The sequence below is a fragment of the Procambarus clarkii genome, chromosome 22 (genome assembly GCF_040958095.1).
Source record: "Procambarus clarkii isolate CNS0578487 chromosome 22, FALCON_Pclarkii_2.0, whole genome shotgun sequence".
Classification (NCBI taxonomy): Eukaryota; Metazoa; Arthropoda; class Malacostraca; order Decapoda; family Cambaridae; genus Procambarus; species Procambarus clarkii.
This window is the reverse complement of record NC_091171.1, coordinates 37909110-37929046: the sequence shown is the minus strand read 5'-3', so window position 1 is coordinate 37929046 and position 19937 is coordinate 37909110. Positions and strand designations below refer to the sequence as shown.

Genomic DNA, 19937 nt, shown 5'->3' with positions numbered 1-19937 from the left:
GTTGCACGTAATAGCAACACACGCTATACTAAATATGTTACAATTCCATTTCAACGTTTCCGACTGGATTGATAAATTTAATTTTCATAATTTCGATTTATTTTCATTTTGATTTAATTATTTTGTGTGACACTGCATTGGAATTGAGCTGTGTTGTTTACCATACCGTTCATTTCATAAGTATAGTTTATTTTTATATTTCATTGTTTTTCATTTCGTTTTTTAACTTTTTCTTATATTTCAGTTAAGGGAACATCAGATCATTTAATATTCTCAATTTTCTGATGGGACCATCAGATCATTTGGGAGTGCATCGGATGAGGGAGTGGGGAATGGTGGGGAGGACGAGGGACGGGGAGTTGGTGGAGACGAGGGGACGGTGGAGTGGGGAATGGAGGGGACAAAGACAAAGGGACGGGGGAGGGGGGAATAGTGGGGAGGATGAGGGGACGGGAAATGGTAGGAGAGGACGAAGGGACGGGGGAGTTGGGGGATAGTGGGGAGGACGAGGGAGGGGGAAATGGTGGGGAGGACTGGGGGACAGGAGAATGTTGCTGTGGCTCAGCACCGCACATGCGTTGCTGAGCCACAGCAACGGGTGGCCGGGTACAGCTAGTTATCAATAAAAATCAAGGCCTCCCGAGTTTGTGTGCCTGTGTGTTGGACTCGGTAAGGTTTAGGTAGTGAGAGTAATGCTCATGTTTAGTCCCCTATAGACACTCCCCAAGCCACCACTGGCGACACTGCCCAAGCCACCACTGGCGTCACCCCAGACGACACTAACCCAAGCCACCACTGGCGTCACCCCTGGCGACACTGCTCAAGCCACCACTGGCGTCACCCCTGGCGACACTGCCCAGGCCACCACTGGCGTCACTACTGGCGACACTGCCCAAGCCACCACTGGCGTCACCCCTGGCGACACTGCCCAAGCCACCACTGGCGTCACCCCTGGCGACACTGCCCAAGCCACCACTGGCGTCACCCCAGACGACACTAACCCAAGCCACCACTGGCGTCACCCCAGACGACACTGCCCAAGCCACCACTGGCGTCACCCCAGACGACACTGCCCAAGCCACCACTGGCGTCACCCCAAACGACACTAACCCAAGCCACCACTGGCGTCACACACTATTCAACGCCACACAATTACCAGTTTGTCGTGTATCTCGGTAATCCAAGGTCTTATTACAAGTCAACTAGGGCGCATCTCTTATCTCAGACGCAGAGGAACACGACCTAAGCGACGCAGCCACAACCACTGGCACAAAAGGCTGTTCCAACCTTCCCTGGATTAAGCAACTCTTCAACCCGGTATTTAAACCCCCCCCCCCTTCCACCCATGAACCCCCCTCTCTCCACCCTCTCAACCCCCCACAGACACACTAGCATCTACTCCAAATGTAAGAGGTTGTGGGAAGTGATTTGGTAGTGAGCAGCAGTGAATTACAGCGACCAATTCACTGCCACAGCCAACTTGAGGACTGTCAGGGGGGAGAAAGGTACTCCATGTGACACAGGTGACACAGGTTAGCACACTGTGAAAGCACACACAGGTGTCCACCTGGCAGTACAAGGAAGCTGTGGTGAACAGCAGCCAGAGCCGCCCACCACCACAGCCTCCACAGGTGTGTATGTACTAGACGCACGTACACACATGTTCTCTTGCATCCATAAACGTTATCATTTCGTATTACTGAAATACTCCATATAGCATGGTTGGTGAACAGTAACTTTATAAGCGAGTATATCCTAGGTCTAAATAAGCGAGCCTAGGCCTCATATATACGTTAACTTGGGCGTAAAGAGGTACACGTGTTCTTCTAGGCCTAGAAAAGTTAGGTTCGGCGTTTTCTTACGATATCATTGTCCTCGCTATCGTGTCCTCGATATCACTGACGGTTCAAAATGTTGTCTTTATTGGGGTGCAAGACTCCGTCTTCTTATCTTCCTTTAATAATTGTCAAATACAATGGTTTTTGGATAACAGGTTGACATAACGAGAAAGGTGTTATCTCCTTGTACAGGAGATAACGATATCTTACGCTTTACTACGTGTCGACAACTGTCAGGTTTCTACAGTGATATCTGGAGCCTGTATGAGACGGCCGCACGGGGCAGATACCGTGTACGGTGCCTTATCAACCACCATCACTAATGAGGGTACTCTACTTCACGCTACCAGCCACTCTCATACTACCCCTCCCCCCCTGGTCTACACCACCACCACCCACCTATCTTGAGGTTATCTTGAGATGATTTCGGGGCTTTAGTGTCCCCGCGGCCCGGTCTTCGACCAGGCCTCCACCCCCAGGAAGCAGCCCGTAACAGCTGACTAACACCCAGGTACCTATTTCACTGCTAGGTAACAGGGGCATAGGGTGAAAGAAACTCTGCCCATTGTTTCTCGCCGGCGCCCGGGATCGAACCCAGGACCAAAGAATCACAGCCCAGCGTGCTGTCCGCTCGGCTCCACCAGGGAACTAACAGAGACGACCAGAAAGAATGAACCAAGTTATATTATTATTAACATCTTTATTGACAAAATTAATTATAATTTTGCCTAATCTGAGGATTTTGATAGTCTTATTAAATTGAGGTTAATGCTAGTATTCACTGTCACGCAGGACAGAGGGTCATACATAAGACAATAGGTCTAAAAATGAACCAAGTAGAGAGAACTAGGCCCAGAGGAGCGTGGGGGTGAAGTAAAGTGTCCAGGTAGAGATATACCAGAGTCAGCAGGTTGAGGCGTGAGACAGGCTGAAAATAACATTGCTGGGAAGGCTAAGGACCGACCCAAGCTGTACTATAGCCATACAAGTAGGACAGTGCCAGTAAGACAATGTGATCAGGGTTACACACAGAAATCACAATAGCGTGATGCATCAAATGAACAAATCCACAAGGACCGTGACGAGGATTCGAACCTGCGTCCGAGAGCATCCCAGACATTGCCTTAATCGACTGAGCTACGACAACTCCTTTTGACCATGTCGTAGCTCAGTCAATTAAAGCAACGTCTGGGATGCTCTCGGATGTAGGTTCGAATCCTCGTCACGGCCCTTGTGGATTTGTTCATTTGATCAGGGTTATGAAACTGTGTGGATTTTTCACAATAAATGACAAGGAAGGATGTGAAGAACTGAATAAAATATTTCAGGAAGTCTTTACAAATGATCCACCACCCCGACCCCTGTTGCCGCCGCCGCCAACCCCACCACTCCTGTTGCTGCCACTCCCCCCCCCCCTCCCCGTTGCCGCCACCACTACTCCTGTTGCCGCCTCGTCCAACAGTTACCGCTGGCATAATCCCCCAGTACCCGGGGGAATCCCTAACACACACGACGTTCAACATTGCGAAATCAAATTCAATCTAACAGTTACATGTTCGTGTCTTGTCTCAGCCGCCCCGATCCTCAACGGCTTATTGCCCACATCAATGGAACGAGGGTGAACACAATTAGGTTTGTCTAATGTGATAGTTGTGTCATCTGCACCACGTGCGGGGTCATCTCTTGCTATGCCAACCCGTGCCACTGGGGTCTCTCAGGGGTTATCTTGAGGTTATCTTGAGATGATTTCGGGGCTTTTTAGTGTCCCCGCGGCCCGGTCCTCGATCAGGCCTCCACCCCCAGGAAGCAGTCCGTGACAGCTGACTAACACCCAGGTACCTATTTTACTGCTAGGTAACAGGGGCATAGAGTGACAGAAACTCTGCCCGTTGTTTCTCGCCGGCGCCTGGGATCGAACCCGGGACCACAGGATCACAAGCCCAGCGTGCTCTCCGCTCGGCCGACCGGCTCCGGCTTTTTGGCATAAACAAAAATTATTGGCCCCAAGACATAGATTACAGGCCTAATCACCAATGACAAATGCATTCGTTGCTTAAACATGTATATTGACATGCAAGAAGATCAGCACCAGCCAAGTGCAACAGTTGTCAACAGCTGGTCACACTGACGTAGCAAACAACACCAGAAGTTGTTTTATAAACTGACGTCAGCCATTTTTGCCTCCCGGCGATCAGGATAAACCTGTTCCGTCTTTATGAAGCCTCCTACCTGATCCGCCCAACCGCTTGGGCTGGACGGTACACCGTCCCATCCCAAAAAGCCTTATCCTGACCCCTTCCCAGTGCTGTATAGTCGTAATGGCTTGGCACTTTCCCCCTGATCATGCCCTCCCTCCTACCTCATCCTCCCATGCTCTTCTCTCATCATTGTCTCTACGACACAACAGCTCACGTGTTCCTCCTCTTGTACACAAGTTTAACACAAGTATTTTAACAAATCCACAAGGGCCGTGACGAGGATTCGAACCTGCGTCCGGGAGCTTCCCAGACACTGCCTTAATCGACTGAGCTATTTGTTCATTTGATGCATCACGTTAGTGTGATCTCTGTGTGTGAAGTGTTTTAACATTTTAAGTCTCCGTGGTGTAGTGGTAAGACACTCGCCTGGCGTTCAGCGAGCGCTATGTCATGGGTTCGTATCCTGGCCGGGGAGGATTTACTGGGCGCAATTCCTTAACTGTAGCCTCTGTTTAACGCAACAGTAAAATGTGTACTTGGATGAAAAAACGATTCTTCGCGGCAGGGGATCGTATTCCAGGGACCATAGGATTAAGGACTTGCCCGAAACGCTACGCGTACTAGTGGCTGTACAAGAATGTAACAACTCTTGTATATATCTCAAAAAAAAAGAAAAAAAAAAAAAAAAAAAAAAAAAAAAAAAAAAAAGAATCACCTGGTCGTGTGGTCCGAGGGAGTCTTCTATGGTCTTCACCTGAAGCCCTTTCTGGCCAGACATTTAAGTTTACTCTAAATTTAAAACTCTGTTGTAAACCCGACCATCGTGAACTGCCCCACGTGGCGCATCTGGCTGTCAACCAGGCCACACACACAGGCACCTCTAATTATCTTATATGTTGCTAATAATGCCTAGCCTAACCATCCGAGACTTAATACACAATATCTGAGGCCTAATATAGTACATATATATGTGCAATTTTAGGACATATTATGTTTAGTTTTTAAGCTTTATTTTAGCGGAGTTTACACAAAGTGGCTCACTGGGGCTCCAGTGCTAGACTGGAGAATGGTTAAAAGAATTGTAACCGGGAGTTCCACTGACCTCACACGGATCCTGCAGCCTCTCCGAGACACAAATCAGGGTTTTACACACTTCCCCAATGCACTCGTGCTCTGCCAACGGGCTCTGCATGGGGAAATTGTGTAAAACCCTGATTTGTGTCTCGGAGAGGCTGCAGAATCCGTGTGAGGGCAGTGGAACTCCCGGTTACAATTATTTTACTATGTCGTGGCCTCATCGACTAAGGCAGCGTCTGGGATCATCCCGGGCGTAAATTCGAACCCTCATCACGGCCCTTGTGGATTTGTACACGAAGTACTGTCAGAACACGAGGACGGATTGACAGAGCTCATTCCTATCCTTGGTCAAGGACTGGCCCTTGACACCCTCAGTCGTTAGTTACCCTCTGGTTCCTCAGAGTATATCTTGCTTCCCGCCACATGTATGGGGAGGGGGGGGGGAGGTGTTCCAAGGGGAGGGGGGGAGTGGGGTTGTTCCAGGGCATTAAATGATGGTGTTGAAAGGGAAAGCTGTTCTGATGAACGTGAAGAACTCCTAAAAAAATTCGCCCCAAACATGAGCAACACAGTAGACACAGCAAACCTCAACACAGCCCCACGCTGGTGCCCCCCCCCCCCCACTACGGCCCAACTGCTACCAAAGACATTGATAATTTGCCGACATTATCCCGCAGTCATTAAGCCATTACGACGAATAAGAAAATCTCAACGGGAAGCCCTTTATTTACCCTTTATTACGCTTCAGGGTATCATTATTAGACCCCCCCCCACGCCCCTCTACTCGAACCCCAGCACCGCCCCCTCGTACTCCCCCGCACCTCCCCCCCCCTCTACACAGTCTGCAGCTGTGTGGAGCTGCAAGAGACTATAGAGCTGAGGGCGCCAGAGCTGAGGAGCTGACAGGTCACCAAGAGGAGTGGTGAGAGGCACCAAGAGGAGTGGTGAGAGGCACCAAGAGGAGTGGTGAGAGGCACCAAGAGGAGTGGTGAGAGGCACCAAGAGGAGTGGTGAGAGGCACCAAGAGGAGTGGTGAGAGGCACCAAGAGGAGTGGTGAGAGGCACAAAGAGGAGTGGTGAGAGGCACCAAGAGGAGTGGTGAGAGGCACCAAGAGGAGTGGTGAGAGGCACCAAGAGGAGTGGTGAGAGGCACCAAGAGGAGTGGTGAGAGGCACCAAGAGGAGTGGTGAGAGGCACCAAGAGGAGTGGTGAGAGGCACCAAGAGAAGTGGTGAGAGGCACCAAGAGAAGTGGTGAGAGGCACCAAGAGGAGTGGTGAGAGGCACCAAGAGGAGTGGTGAGAGGCACCAAGAGGAGTGGTGAGAGGCACCAAGAGGAGTGGTGAGAGGCACCAAGAGGAGTGGTGAGAGGCACCAAGAGGAGTGGTGAGAGGCACCAAGAGGAGTGGTGAGAGGCACCAAGAGGAGTGGTGAGAGGCACCAAGAGGAGTGGTGAGAGGCACCAAGAGGAGTGGTGAGAGGCACTAGTGTTATCCTGTCCTCTCACCTAAAACGTTTCCATGTTTACAGAGTCCACCGGACCGTGAACTATGCAGCGTATTAGTACACATTTAAGCATCGTAATGCTGAAATTGTCTATGCATCAACTTCGATGGGTTAGGTGGGTTGCTTGGGTTCATACGTGTCTGGTTAGGAGTGAGGGGAGAGCATGAGGCGTGAGAGGCAAGTGAGGGGCCAGCATGAGGCGTGAGGGGCCAGCATGAGGCGTGAGAGACAAGTGAGGGGCCAGCATGATGCGTGAGGGGCAAGTGAGGGCCAGCATGAGGCGTGAGAGACAAGTGAGGGGCAAGTGAGGGCCAGCATGATGCGTGAGGGGCAAGTGAGGGCCAGCATGATGCGTGAGGGGCAAGTGAGGGCCAGCATGAGGCGTGAGAGACAAGTGAGGGGCCAGCATGATGCGTGAGGGGCAAGTGAGGGGCCAGCATGATGCGTGAGGGGCAAGTGAGGGCCAGCATGATGCGTGAGGGGCAAGTGAGGGCCAGCATGAGGCGTGAGGGGCAAGTGAGGGCCAGCATGAGGCGTGAGGGGCAAGTGAGGGCCAGCATGAGGCGTGAGAGACAAGTGAGGGGCCAGCATGATGCGTGAGGGGCAAGTGAGGGCCAGCATGATGCGTGAGGGGCAAGTGAGGGCCAGCATGATGCGTGAGGGGCAAGTGAGGGCCAGCATGAGGCGTGAGGGGCAAGTGAGGGACAGCATGAGGCGTGAGGGGCAAGTGAGGGCCAGCATGAGGCGTGAGGGGCAAGTGAGGGACAGCATGAGGCGTGAGGGGCAAGTGAGGGCCAGCATGATGCGTGAGGGGCAAGTGAGGGCCAGCATGATGCGTGAGGGGCAAGTGAGGGCCAGCATGATGCGTGAGGGGCAAGTGAGGGCCAGCATGATGCGTGAGAGGCAAGTGAGGGGCCAGCATGAGGCGTGAGGGGCAAGTGAGGGCCAGCATGAGGCGTGAGGGGCAAGTGAGGGCCAGCATGATGCGTGAGAGGCAAGTGAGGGCCAGCATGATGCGTGAGGGGCAAGTGAGGGCCAGCATGATGCGTGAGGGGCAAGTGAGGGCCAGCATGATGCGTGAGGGGCAAGTGAGGGCCAGCATGATGCGTGAGGGGCAAGTGAGGGCCAGCATGATGCGTGAGGGGCAAGTGAGGGCCAGCATGATGCGTGAGGGGCAAGTGAGGGCCAGCATGATGCGTGAGGGGCAAGTGAGGGCCAGCATGATGCGTGAGGGGCAAGTGAGGGCCAGCATGATGCGTGAGGGGCAAGTGAGGGCCAGCATGAGGCGTGAGGGACAACAGGTGTCACCTCTCCCATGGATCTCGCAGTGTTATCAGAGTATCACCACTGCAGACATCCCCCCCCCCACACACACACACTTCTCCAGCTCCTGTCCGTACACTTCACTACACTCACTCACTCCCCCACACACACCTTTCCTACACCCTGGGAGTAGCGTCAACCTGCCTCAGTGATACTCCATCATTATCCCACGTGTATCATGTCAGTGATACACATCATGTGTATCACTGGGTGTAGCTGACATGATGCACATCATGTGTATCATGTCAGTGATACAGGTATGCAACATAAGATTATCCCTAAGGCATGGAACATGGCAGCATACCAATCTTAGTCACAAAGATCTAAAATTGTTATCCAGGCAAACTAGTGATTAAACTGTTGTTTAAGATTCGCTACTTGGAACAAAAAATTCCAAGTAGCACGGGCTATGGCGAGCCCGTTGATTGATAAACGTCAAGGCAGCACTTCTATATTAGCTGACGATGAGGTGCGACACACACTTGACACGGTCACGTGAACCACTAAACGAGTAAGTGTCACAACTTGGAGGTTAATGGTCAATAGTGTCGACAGTTTGCCCATTTATGGAGCCCATTTGTCTGGAGAAGTATTTGACCTTGTTTACAAACTTTATTTACTCTTCTCTCAGAAATATAAACTTGTAAAATGTTTTATTGTTTCCTATTTTATTTTGTTTTGATTATATTTACGTCCGCAATTAATATCCGCTTTGTTAGCGTTTTTCATTTATTTATGTACTTCACTTTGGTCCGTCTGCTCCTCTACGGCGCGTCTTGTACAAGGTCCAGGAGGCCTGGTCGACGACCGGGCCGCGGGGACGCTAAGCCCCGGAAGCACCTCAAGGTAACCTCAAGGCAAGGTAGGTCTTAATATATATGTTATTTGTTTACTTTCTCATGTGGAAGTGTTCTAATTCCTGGAGTTAATTTTGTCGGCTTCTCTGTACGATTTCAATTGAATGATAATGGTTTATAGTGAATGCTAATGGTATATAGTGAATGTTAATGGTATATAGTGAATGTTAATGGTACACAGTACGGTGAACAACTCTCCCCATTCTATCAACACAATGATTATTCTCATCATTTAATCCACTGATTATTCGCAACATTATAAACATATCAGAGTGAATACCAAATGTCTCTCACTCTGGCATGTTGATAATAGAACTTCGTAGATGTGTGTAAAATATAGTGACCGAAGTGACAACGTGAGTGACTATGTTCACTACCTCACTGAACACTAGTGTATCAAGCCGAGCCTAAATGTGAACACCAATGTGCAAGTGAACAATAGCAATAGAGAACACTGTACACTAAGAGGACCAGTAATCACCAGAACACGGCCCCCCAAGCTTGCCCAACTGTTTAGCTGTACTAGAGCAACAGGAGCCGGCTGAACCTCACTCCTAAATGGAAGTGTTTGGGGGAGGGGGAAACAGAAGGGGGAGGAGGAGGGGGGGAACAGAAGGGGAGGATGAGGGAGGGGGAACAGAAGAGGGAGAAGGAGGGAGGGGGGACAGAAGAGGGAGAAGGGGTGGGGGTATTTAGCGAGCGTCCCCCAGGAAGCAGTCCGTGACAGCTGACTAACACCCAGGTACCTATTTTACTGCTAGGTAACAGGGGCATAGGGTGAAAGAAACTCTGCCCATTGTTTCTCGCCGGCGCCTGGGATCGAACCCTGGACCACAGGATCACAAGTCCAGCGTGCTGTCCGCTCGGCCGACCGGCTCTCTACGTGGGGGACTGTGGTGGATAATACTAAATAAGGACAGAAATGTTGTTGGATAAAGACTAGAACTAGACGGGCGGGAAGTACGATGGACGTATCTGTGGAGAGAAGGGGGGGGGGGACGTTACTGAATAGGGGAAATGCTACTGGCTAGTGGGGGAAGGGATGGTACTGGTCTGGAGGGAGAAGGGAGGTGGACTGGGAAGATATGAAAGATGGGAACTGTGTGAACATCAGAGGTACACGGTTGTTCAACATCCTCCCAGCGAGCATCAGAAATATTGCAGGAACAACCGTGGACATCTTCAAGAGGAAACTAGATTGTTTCCTCCAAGGAGTGCCGGACTAACCGGGCTGTGTTGGATATGTGGGCCTGCGGGCCGCTCCAAGCAACAGCCTGTTGGACCAAACTCTCCCAAGTCAAGCCTGGCCTCGGGCCGGGCTTGGGGAGTAGAAGAACTCCCAGAACCCCATCAAGCAGGTATCAACCAGGGAAGGGTCGTGGAGGACACCCGCCGCTGCTCGGTACTCCCTTTAGTCATTTACACAATTATTATTATTTTTATTATTACCACTGAGAATGTTGTAGGTGAAAGTGAAACAAAGATCCAATACACGTGCATTATTTTTAACTGAAAACTTGTTTTTAATACTAAACATAAATTGGTGTTTTCCTTCAACTTCCTTATTATCGTCATCATTGTACCGAAAAATCACATTAACGTGATGTATCAATGAGAAAATCAGGAGGAGCTGTGACAAGAATTCGAACCAATGTGGGGGATATCACCAGACACACACGCCCCAGACAACCAGGCCACGACATGGTAAAAGGATCGCAGCCTGGAGTGCTACTGAACCCACCAGGGTCTCCTGAGGCTTCTACAACAGCCTCGTAGCCTCATCACGGCTCATACGGATGTTCTGGGGACCGGAAGGGAGGGGGGTGAGGGGACAATACTCAGGGGGGGGGGTGAAGGGACAATACTCAGAGGGGGGGGTGAGGGGATAATACTCAGAGGGGGGGGGTGAGGGGACAATACTCAGGGGGGGTGAGGGGACAATACTCAGGGGGGGGTGAGGGGACAATACTCAGGGGGGGGGGGTGAGGGGACAATACTCAGGGGGGGGGTGAGGGGACAATACTCATGGGGGGGGGAAGAGGGGACAATACTCATGGGGGGGGGAAGAGGGGACAATTCTCAGGGGGGGAAGAGGGGACAATACTCAGGGGGGGGGGGGTGAGGGGACAATACTCAGGGGGGGGGGGAAGAGGGGACAATACTCATGGGGGGGGAAGAGGGGACAATTCTCAGGGGGGGAAGAGGGGACAATACTCAGGGGGGAGTGAGGGGACAATACTCAGGGGGGGGTGAGGGGACAATACTAAGGGGGGGTGAGGGGACAATACTCAGGGGGGTGAGGGGACAATACTGAGGGGGGTGAGGGGACAATACTCAGGGGGGGTGAGGGGACAATACTCAGGGGGGGTGAGGGGATAATACTCAGGGGGGGGAAGAGGGGACAATACTCAGGGGGGGGAAGAGGGGACAATACTCATGGGGGGGGAAGAGGGGACAATACTCATGGGGGGGGGAAGAGGGGACAATTCTCAGGGGGGGAAGAGGGGACAATACTCAGGGGGGGGGAAGAGGGGACAATACTCAGGGGGGAAGAGGGGACAATACTCAGAGGGGGGGGTGAGGGGATAATACTCAGAGGGGGGGGGGTGAGGGGACAATACTCAGGGGGGGTGAGGGGACAATACTCAGGGGGGGTGAGGGGACAATACTCAGGGGGGGGGGGGGGTGAGGGGACAATACTCAGGGGGGGGGGGGGTGAGGGGACAATACTCAGGGGGGGGGGTGAGGGGACAATACTCAGGGGGGGGTGAGGGGACAATACTCGGGGGGGGGGGTGAGGGGACAATACTCGGGGGGGGGGTGAGGGGCCAATACTCAGGGGGGTGAGGGGAAAATACTCAGCGGGGGGTGAGGGGACAATACCCAGGGGGATGAGGGGACAATACTCAGGGGGAGTGAGGGGACAATACTCAGGGGGAGTGAGGGGACAATACTCAGGGGGAGTGAGGGGACAATACTCAGGGGGAGTGAGGGGACAATACTCAGGGGGAGTGAGGGGACAATACTCAGGGGGGGGGGGTGAGGGGACAATACTCAGGGGGGGGGGGTGAGGGGACAATACTCAGGGGGGGGGGTGAGGGGACAATACTCTGGGGGGGGTGAGGGGACAATACTCAGGGGGGGGTGAGGGGACAATACTCAGGGGGGGGTGAGGGGACAATACTCTGGGGGGGGGTGAGGGGACAATACTCTGGGGGGGGTGAGGGGACAATACTCAGGGGGGGTGAGGGGACAATACTCAGGGGGGGGTGAGGGGACAATACTCAGGGGGGGGGGTGAGGGGACAATACTCGGGGGGGGGTGAGGGGACAATACTCGGGGGGGGGGGTGAGGGGACAATACTCGGGGGGGATTTAGGGGACAATACTCAGGGGGGGATTTAGGGGACAATACTCAGGGGGGGGGTGAGGGGACAATACTCAGGGGGGGGTGAGGGGACAATACTCGCGGGGAGGGGACAATACTCGGGGGGGGGGGAGGGGACATTACTCGGGGGGGAGGGGACAATACTCGGGGGGGGGGGTGGAGGAACAATACTCGGGGGGGGGGGTGGAGGAACAATACTCGGGGGGGGGGTGGAGGAACAATACTCGGGGGGGGGGTGGAGGAACAATACTCGGGGGGGAGGGGACAATACTCGGGGGGGGGTGAGGGGACAATACTCGGGGGGGGGTGAGGGGGGACAATACTCAGGGGGGGGTGAGGGGACAATACTCAGGGGGAGGGGTGAGGGGACAATACTCAGGGGGGGGGTGAGGGGACAATACTCAGGGGGAGGTGAGGGGACAATACTCAGGGGGGGTGAGGGGACAATACTCGGGGGGGGGTGGAGGAACAATACTCGGGGGGGGGAGGGGACAATACTCGGGGGGGGGTGAGGGGACAATACTCGGGGGGGGTGAGGGGACAATACTCGGGGGGGTGAGGGGACAATACTCGGGGGGGGGGGGTGAGGGGACAATACTCGGGGGGGGGTGAGGGGACAATACTCGGGGAGGGGGTGAGGGGACAATACTCGGGGGGGGGGGGTGAGGGGACAATACTCAGGGGGGGGAGTGAGGGGACAATACTCAGGGGGGGAGTGAGGGGACAATACTCAGGGGGGGGGGGTGACGGGACAATGCTCAGGGGGGAGTGAGGGGACAATGCTCAGGGGGGAGTGAGGGGACAATACTCAGGGGGGAGTGAGGGGACAATACTCAGGGGGGAGTGAGGGGACAATACTCAGGGGGGGGTGAGGGGACAATACTAAGGGGGGGTGAGGGGACAATACTCAGGGGGGGTGAGGGGACAATACTCAGGGGGGGTGAGGGGACAATACTCAGGGGGGGGTGAGGGGACAATACTCAGGGGGGGTGAGGGGATAATACTCAGGGGGGGGGGAAGAGGGGACAATACTCAGGGGGGGAAGAGGGGACAATACTCAGGGGGGGAAGAGGGGACAATACTCATGGGGGGGGAAGAGGGGACAATACTCATGGGGGGGGAAGAGGGGACAATTCTCAGGGGGGAAGAGGGGACAATACTCAGGGGGGGGAAGAGGGGACAATACTCAGGGGGGAAGAGGGGACAATACTCAGGGGGGGGAAGAGGGGACAATACTCAGGGGGGGGAAGAGGGGACAATACTCAGGGGGGGGAAGAGGGGACAATACTCAGGGGGGGTGAGGGGACAATACTCAGGGGGGAAGAGGGGACAATACTCAGGGGGGGAAGAGGGGACAATACTCAGGGGGGAAGAGGGGACAATACTCAGGGGGGGAAGAGGGGACAATACTCAGGGGGGGAAGAGGGGACAATACTCAGGGGGGGAAGAGGGGACAATACTCAGGGGGGGAAGAGGGGACAATACTCAGGGGGGGGGTGAGGGGACAATACTCACGTTGGGGGTGAGGGGACAATACTCAGGGGGGACAGGGGACAATACTCAGGGGGGTGAGGGGACAATACTCAGGGGGGGGGGTGAGGGGACAATACTCAGGGGGGGTGAGGGGACAATACTCAGGGGGGGTGAGGGGACAATACTCAGGGGGGGTGAGGGGACAATACTCAGGGGGGGTGAGGGGACAATACTCAGGGGGGGTGAGGGGACAATACTCAGGGGGGGTGAGGGGACAATACTCAGGGGGGGGTGAGGGGACAATACTCAGGGGGGGGTGAGGGGACAATACTCAGGGGGGGGTGAGGGGACAATACTCAGGGGGGGTGAGGGGACAATACTCAGGGGGGGTGAGGGGACAATACTCAGGGGGGTGAGGGGACAATACTCAGGGGGGTGAGGGGACAATACTCAGGGGGGTGAGGGGACAATACTCAGGGGGGGTGAGGGGACAATACTCAGGGGGGGGTGAGGGGACAATACTCAGGGGGGGGATGAGGGGACAATACTCAGGGGGGGGGTGAGGGGACAAAACTCAGGGGGGGGGTGAGGGGACAATACTCAGGGGGGGGGTGAGGGGACAATACTCAGGGGGGGGGTGAGGGGACAATACTCAGGGGGGTGAGGGGACAATACTCAGGGGGGGTGAGGGGACAATACTCAGGGGGGGGTGAGGGGACAATACTCAGGGGGGGTGAGGGGACAATACTCAGGGGGGGTGAGGGGACAATACTCAGGGGGGGTGAGGGGACAATACTCAGGGGGGGTGAGGGGACAATACTCAGGGGGGGTGAGGGGACAATACTCAGGGGGGGTGAGGGGACAATACTCAGGGGGGGTGAGGGGACAATACTCAGGGGGGGTGAGGGGACAATACTCAGGGGGGGTGAGGGGACAATACTCAGGGGGGGTGAGGGGACAATACTCAGGGGGGGTGAGGGGACAATACTCAGGGGGGGTGAGGGGACAATACTCAGGGGGGGTGAGGGGACAATACTCAGGGGGGGTGAGGGGACAATACTCAGGGGGGGGTGAGGGGACAATACTCAGGGGGGGGTGAGGGGACAATACTCAGGGGGGGTGAGGGGACAATACTCAGGGGGGGTGAGGGGACAATACTCAGGGGGGTGAGGGGACAATACTCAGGGGGGGTGAGGGGACAATACTCAGGGGGGGTGAGGGGACAATACTCAGGGGGGGTGAGGGGACAATACTCAGGGGGGGTGAGGGGACAATACTCAGGGGGGGTGAGGGGACAATACTCAGGGGGGGTGAGGGGACAATACTCAGGGGGGGTGAGGGGACAATACTCAGGGGGGGGTGAGGGGACAATACTCAGGGGGGGGGTGAGGGGGCAATACTCAGGGGGGGGGTGAGGGGACAATACTCAGGGGGGGGTGAGGGGACAATACTCAGGGGGGGTGAGGGGACAATACTCAGGGGCGGGGGTGAGGGACAATGCTCAGGGGGGGGGGGTGAGGGGACAGGGGGGTCAACACCCGCTCTGACCCCAAAAGGAATGTGCTGCCTCTTTAACCGGCTTTGCAACCCGACTTAAATGGAAAAAAATAATAATTACACATTTGTTTTGCTTTTGACTGTGCATCCTTCACCCTAACACAGGCGGCCTCCACTTTCTCTACCACAATCAGGTCCAAATATAAAGTCCAAGAGTCATTAGACTGACGACTCAAGTCCATCACTTCCTGAGGGGAGCAAGACCTGGCCCTCTGGTGCTCTTGGTTCAGACGCTTTTACCGTCAATGATACATCGCTACGATATGGAAAATTCTGATTATTGTGTCTTTTGTGCAGGTTAATGTTTATGGCCGGATAGGTTATCTTGAGGTTATCTTGAGGTTATCTTGAGATGATTTTGGGGCTTTAGTGTCCCCGCGGCCCGGTCCTCGACCAGGCCTCCACCCCTAGGAAGCAGCCCGTGACAGCTGACTAACACGCAGGTACCTACTTACTGCTAGGTAACAGGGGCATAGGGTGAAAGAAACTCTGCCCATTGTTTCTTGCCGGCGCCCGGGATCGAACCCGGGACCACAGGATCACAAGTCCAGCGTGCTGTCCGCTCGGCCGACCGGCTCCCCTCAGGGCAGGGTGGAGGACGGGTTTCTCTGGGACAGGTAGACTGCAGGGGATGGGTCTTTTACACATAATAATCGCATTAACATGATGAATCAACTATAAAATTAATAGGAGCCGTGATGAGGATTCGAACCTATGTTCTGGGAACTCCCAAGCAAACGCCTTAGACCACTACACTACGACATTGTATAAAGAACTCCAACCTGTGAATCAATTGAATCATCTAGGGGTTCCTGAGGCTTAGAGGATTCAGTTGAATCCAAGGTTGCAATGCTTTCGACCATGTCGTAGTGTAGTGGTCTAAGGCAACGCCTAAGGCTTCGGAGTATCCAGAGCAAAGGTTCGAAACTTCCTCACGGCTCCTACTCTGATTTTCTCTTGGGTCTTTTCTCCCTACCGGACAGGCTGCAGTAGGGAGGGGTGGGGGTAGTCTGCAGGATGGGCAGGGTGTAGGGAGGAGACCTCAAGGATAGGGTAGGCTACAGAGGGGGTGTGGGGGGGGGTCGTCTCTGGCCTGATTAGGGGGTTAAAGGGTGTTGGTGGGGTCTCTGGCCGGACGGGCAGGGTGTGGCTTACTAATCTGGTGATCAAGGTGTGCGAGTACCCCCAGGCCTCTGGTGTACCACGAGAGCTGGTATTCCCCCAGGCCTCTGGTGTACCACGAGAGCTGGTATCCCCCCCAGGCCTCTGGTGTACCACGAGAGCTGGTATCCCCCCCAGGCCTCTGGTGTACCACGAGAGCTGGTATCCCCCCCAGGCCTCTGGTGTACCACGAGAGCTGGTATCCCCCCCAGGCCTCTGGTGTACCACGAGAGCTGGTATCCCCCCCAGGCCTCTGGTGTACCACGAGAGCTGGTATCCCCCCCAGGCCTCTGGTGTACCACGAGAGCTGGTATCCCCCCCAGGCCTCTGGTGTACCACGAGAGCTGGTATCCCCCCCCAGGCCTCTGGTGTACCACGAGAGCCGGTATCCCCCCCAGGCCTCTGGTGTACCACGAGAGCCGGTACCCCCAGGCCTCTGGTGTACCACGAGAGCCAGTACCCCCAGGCTTCTGGTGTACCACGAGAGCCAATACCCCCAGGCTTCTGGTGTAACCACGAGAACCAGTACCCCCAGACCTCTAGTGCACCACGAGAGCCAGTACCCCCCCAGACCTCTCGTGTACCACAAGAGCCAGTACCCCCCAGGCCTCTGCTGTACCACGAGAGCCAGTACCCCACGGCTAGGGTACCCCTAGTACCCCACGGTGCTTATCCAGTACCCCTGGATAAGCACCTCCAAAGGATACCTGATCAACCAGGCTGTGACTCATACGTCAGGCGGCGAGCAGCCGCGTCCAACAGCCTGGTTGATCAGTCCGGCAACCAGGAGGCCTGGTCGACGACCGGGCCGCGGGGACGCTAAGCCCCGGAAGCACCTCAAGGTAACCTCAAGGTAAGGTAACCCCCAGGCCTCTCGTGTACCAGGAAGGTTGAGAGTGTACAGAAGCAGCAGGTAAGGCAGGGAAGGGAGAGGAGAGAGCAGCACCACACTTAGATCAACACACACACACACCAGTGGTGCCAGTGTGGTAAGTGTTCAAGTGGGTGGGACAGAACACACCGCCAGGGCAGTGTGGAGGCAGGAGAGTGTGGGCGAGAGCACACCGGCGCTGGCTGGCTGGCCGTCTTCCCACCTGTCCATGTCGCCAGCGGCCGCCATGTTGGCTGCCCTGCTCCACCAACCCTCGCCATTTTCAGCGCTCCACCAAACCTCCACATTACTCAACACTCATATTCACACGTATTTGTCACTTCTCATTAATGAACACTTTCTCAAATCACTTCAGCTTTGATGACTTAAATTCACTGCAAGTTAAGAAAACATTTGTAACTTTTGTTTCAGAAGACTTTATTGACATGCATATACGAGGAGGCGGAGTTAGTGAAGAGTTAGAGGTGACTACAAGATTACTAACTACAGGAGATTAGTGCTAGTTCCCGCGGCTACAGTTAGCAGCATGCAAGTCTTAGGAAGAGTTTAAGGCTTCCTAGAGAGGCTAAGACTTAAGCGAGCGGGCAAAAGGCTGGCCGCAAACTGCGCATAAACACGTTCACTAAAAGAAAAATAGCGCGCACACATTCTAGGGACAATGACAGGCCGTCAAGGGCACTATTTGAGGGGCGCGAGAATGTGGTACTCGCGGCGCGATAGCGTCTAGTGGTAGAGATAAGATAGGGAGATAGAGCAAGCAAGGGTGAAGTAACAGCACGTGCTTATAGAGACGGGAGCACCGCAGGTGCTGCTGCTGCACGAGCGCTGCGGGTCCTGCTGCACGAGCGCTGCGGGTCCTGCTGCACGAGCAGCAGCAGCGCCACAGGTCCTGCTGCTGCACGTACAGCAGGAGCTGTAGTGCTCGTGCAGCAGCAGCGCAACAGGTACTGCTGCACGAGCACCAGCAGCGCAACAGGTACTGCTGCACGAGCACCAGCAGCGCAACAGGTACTGCTGCACGAGCAGCAACAGCTCCTGCTGCTGCACGAGCAGCAACAGCTCCTGCTGCTGCACGAGCACCACAGCAGCACCACCACCACCACAGGTGCACCCGTCCCCCACACACACACACACACACCTGTGTGCTCCAGCCCTCGCCACAAACACTAGCACAGTTATAAGCATCACTACAGGTATCAACACTACACAGGAGGAGGTCATGCACACACTCAAAAGTTTATCTTGAGAAGATCCACTACCTTTCTACAGACGGCGTCCCACACCAAGAACTGCATTAAGACGATATCTTCTTCGTCTGTACCCAGCAAGGGCCCCGTCGCCCCCGCTGTAGCTGTGTACGTTATGACAAAATGGGTCGCCATATTGAGCACTGGAGACCTCAGCAGCACTCCACAAGGTTACAGTCACCGTAATACAAGAAGCCTCTCCCTCACCCCTCTGTATTAAGAGCCCACTACCCGAAACCGATCACCAAAATAGAAAAAAAAATTATAGATAAAAAGAGAGAGCCAAGTGCAACCCTCCCAACACCGCAGCGCCTCGACCACTGAGCGGCCAGGTAGGTGACGGACCTGCACCTGTGGACCAGCTGCGACACACCGCTGGGATTTTCAATACGATTTTTAAGTATTTTTTTTACCCCTTAATAGATACAATTTACATTTTTACGGGGTACGTAAAATTGTATATAAAATTAACTGTTTATCTCGTGTATTTTGATATGATAATGTGGTGTAGTTAGTGAGAAATGTGAATAAAAGTAGGATATAAAATTCGGGGTGCTATATTTTTCGTTCATGTAGGCGTGGTCAAAGAAAGCCGCGATACGATTGGGTGCTGGATAGCGACCCGGGCGGCTATTGGTCGGAACTTCGAGCGTGGCATAGCCGGCCGGCAAAATATAACATATGGTGGTGGCGGTGTAGCTCCCTGGCACCGCCTAGGACGGCAAATATATCGAAGGATGCCTTAGAATACGAACACACACGCCGGAGGTGCAAGAATGAGGAGATTGAGGAGAAATAAATAGAAGCGAGCACTTCTCCGCGACGTTGGTACCTGTGGTATGCCCCCACCCACCACCCTCCCCCACCCACCCTGCAAGACCTGGACGTCACAGCGCCTCTCCCAGCAACACTCCCACGGCGGTACACAGATAAACCGTGGGAGGAGGAGGTGGTGCTCTGTGTCGCACCCCCGTCAGGTGACAGCCAGTTGATTAGCGTCAACATTGAACGGGGTAGCGGGTGGGGGGTGGGGGGGGGGATAGGAAGAATTGTGGTAGTGGGGGTTGAGCGCTGAGCAGCTGGTCGAGGGGCCAGCACTAGCCCGCAGCCAAGAACAAGACTTACACGCTCGGCCAACCTGGCGGCCGACTGGGGGTCTGGGGGGGGGGGGGATTCTGGGGTCTTCAACGGACCTCGGTAGAACTTTATCTTCGCCGCGTGGGAGGCTCGACCCCGGCAAGTTTTTGCCTGCACGTGAACTTAGAGCTGCGCTTGAGTCTTCAGGTCTCTGTGACAACTTTGGTGTTTCTGAATGTTTCACATCCCGACATTGTCGCCCAGTCAGTATTACCATACTTTAGATTCTTCAACTAACCCACAAATGCACTTGACTGGATGGTGTCTTATGATCGACTATTTATAA

The 19937-nt window shown here is 54.4% G+C and overlaps 1 protein-coding gene across 12 annotated transcripts in view; it reads right to left on the bottom strand.

Moving 5' to 3' along the window:
• Window positions 1-18845, bottom strand: part of LOC123760405 (epithelial splicing regulatory protein fusilli) — a 258631-nt gene extending 239786 nt beyond the window's left edge. For 4 of the 12 annotated variants that reach the window (XR_011229333.1, XM_069328857.1, XM_069328858.1 and 1 more), the window contains exon 1: window positions 18527-18844. Coding sequence is in view for 11 of the 12 variants with exons in the window: in XM_069328857.1 (XP_069184958.1) it covers window positions 18527-18649 (123 nt within the window). In the remaining variant the exon portion in view is untranslated. Of the gene's footprint in view, window positions 1-18526 lie in introns of all 12 variants that reach the window. The other 8 variants (XM_069328848.1, XM_069328851.1, XM_069328850.1 and 5 more) reach the window with 3 other exon arrangements.
• Window positions 18846-19937: the final 1092 nt, after the last annotated feature.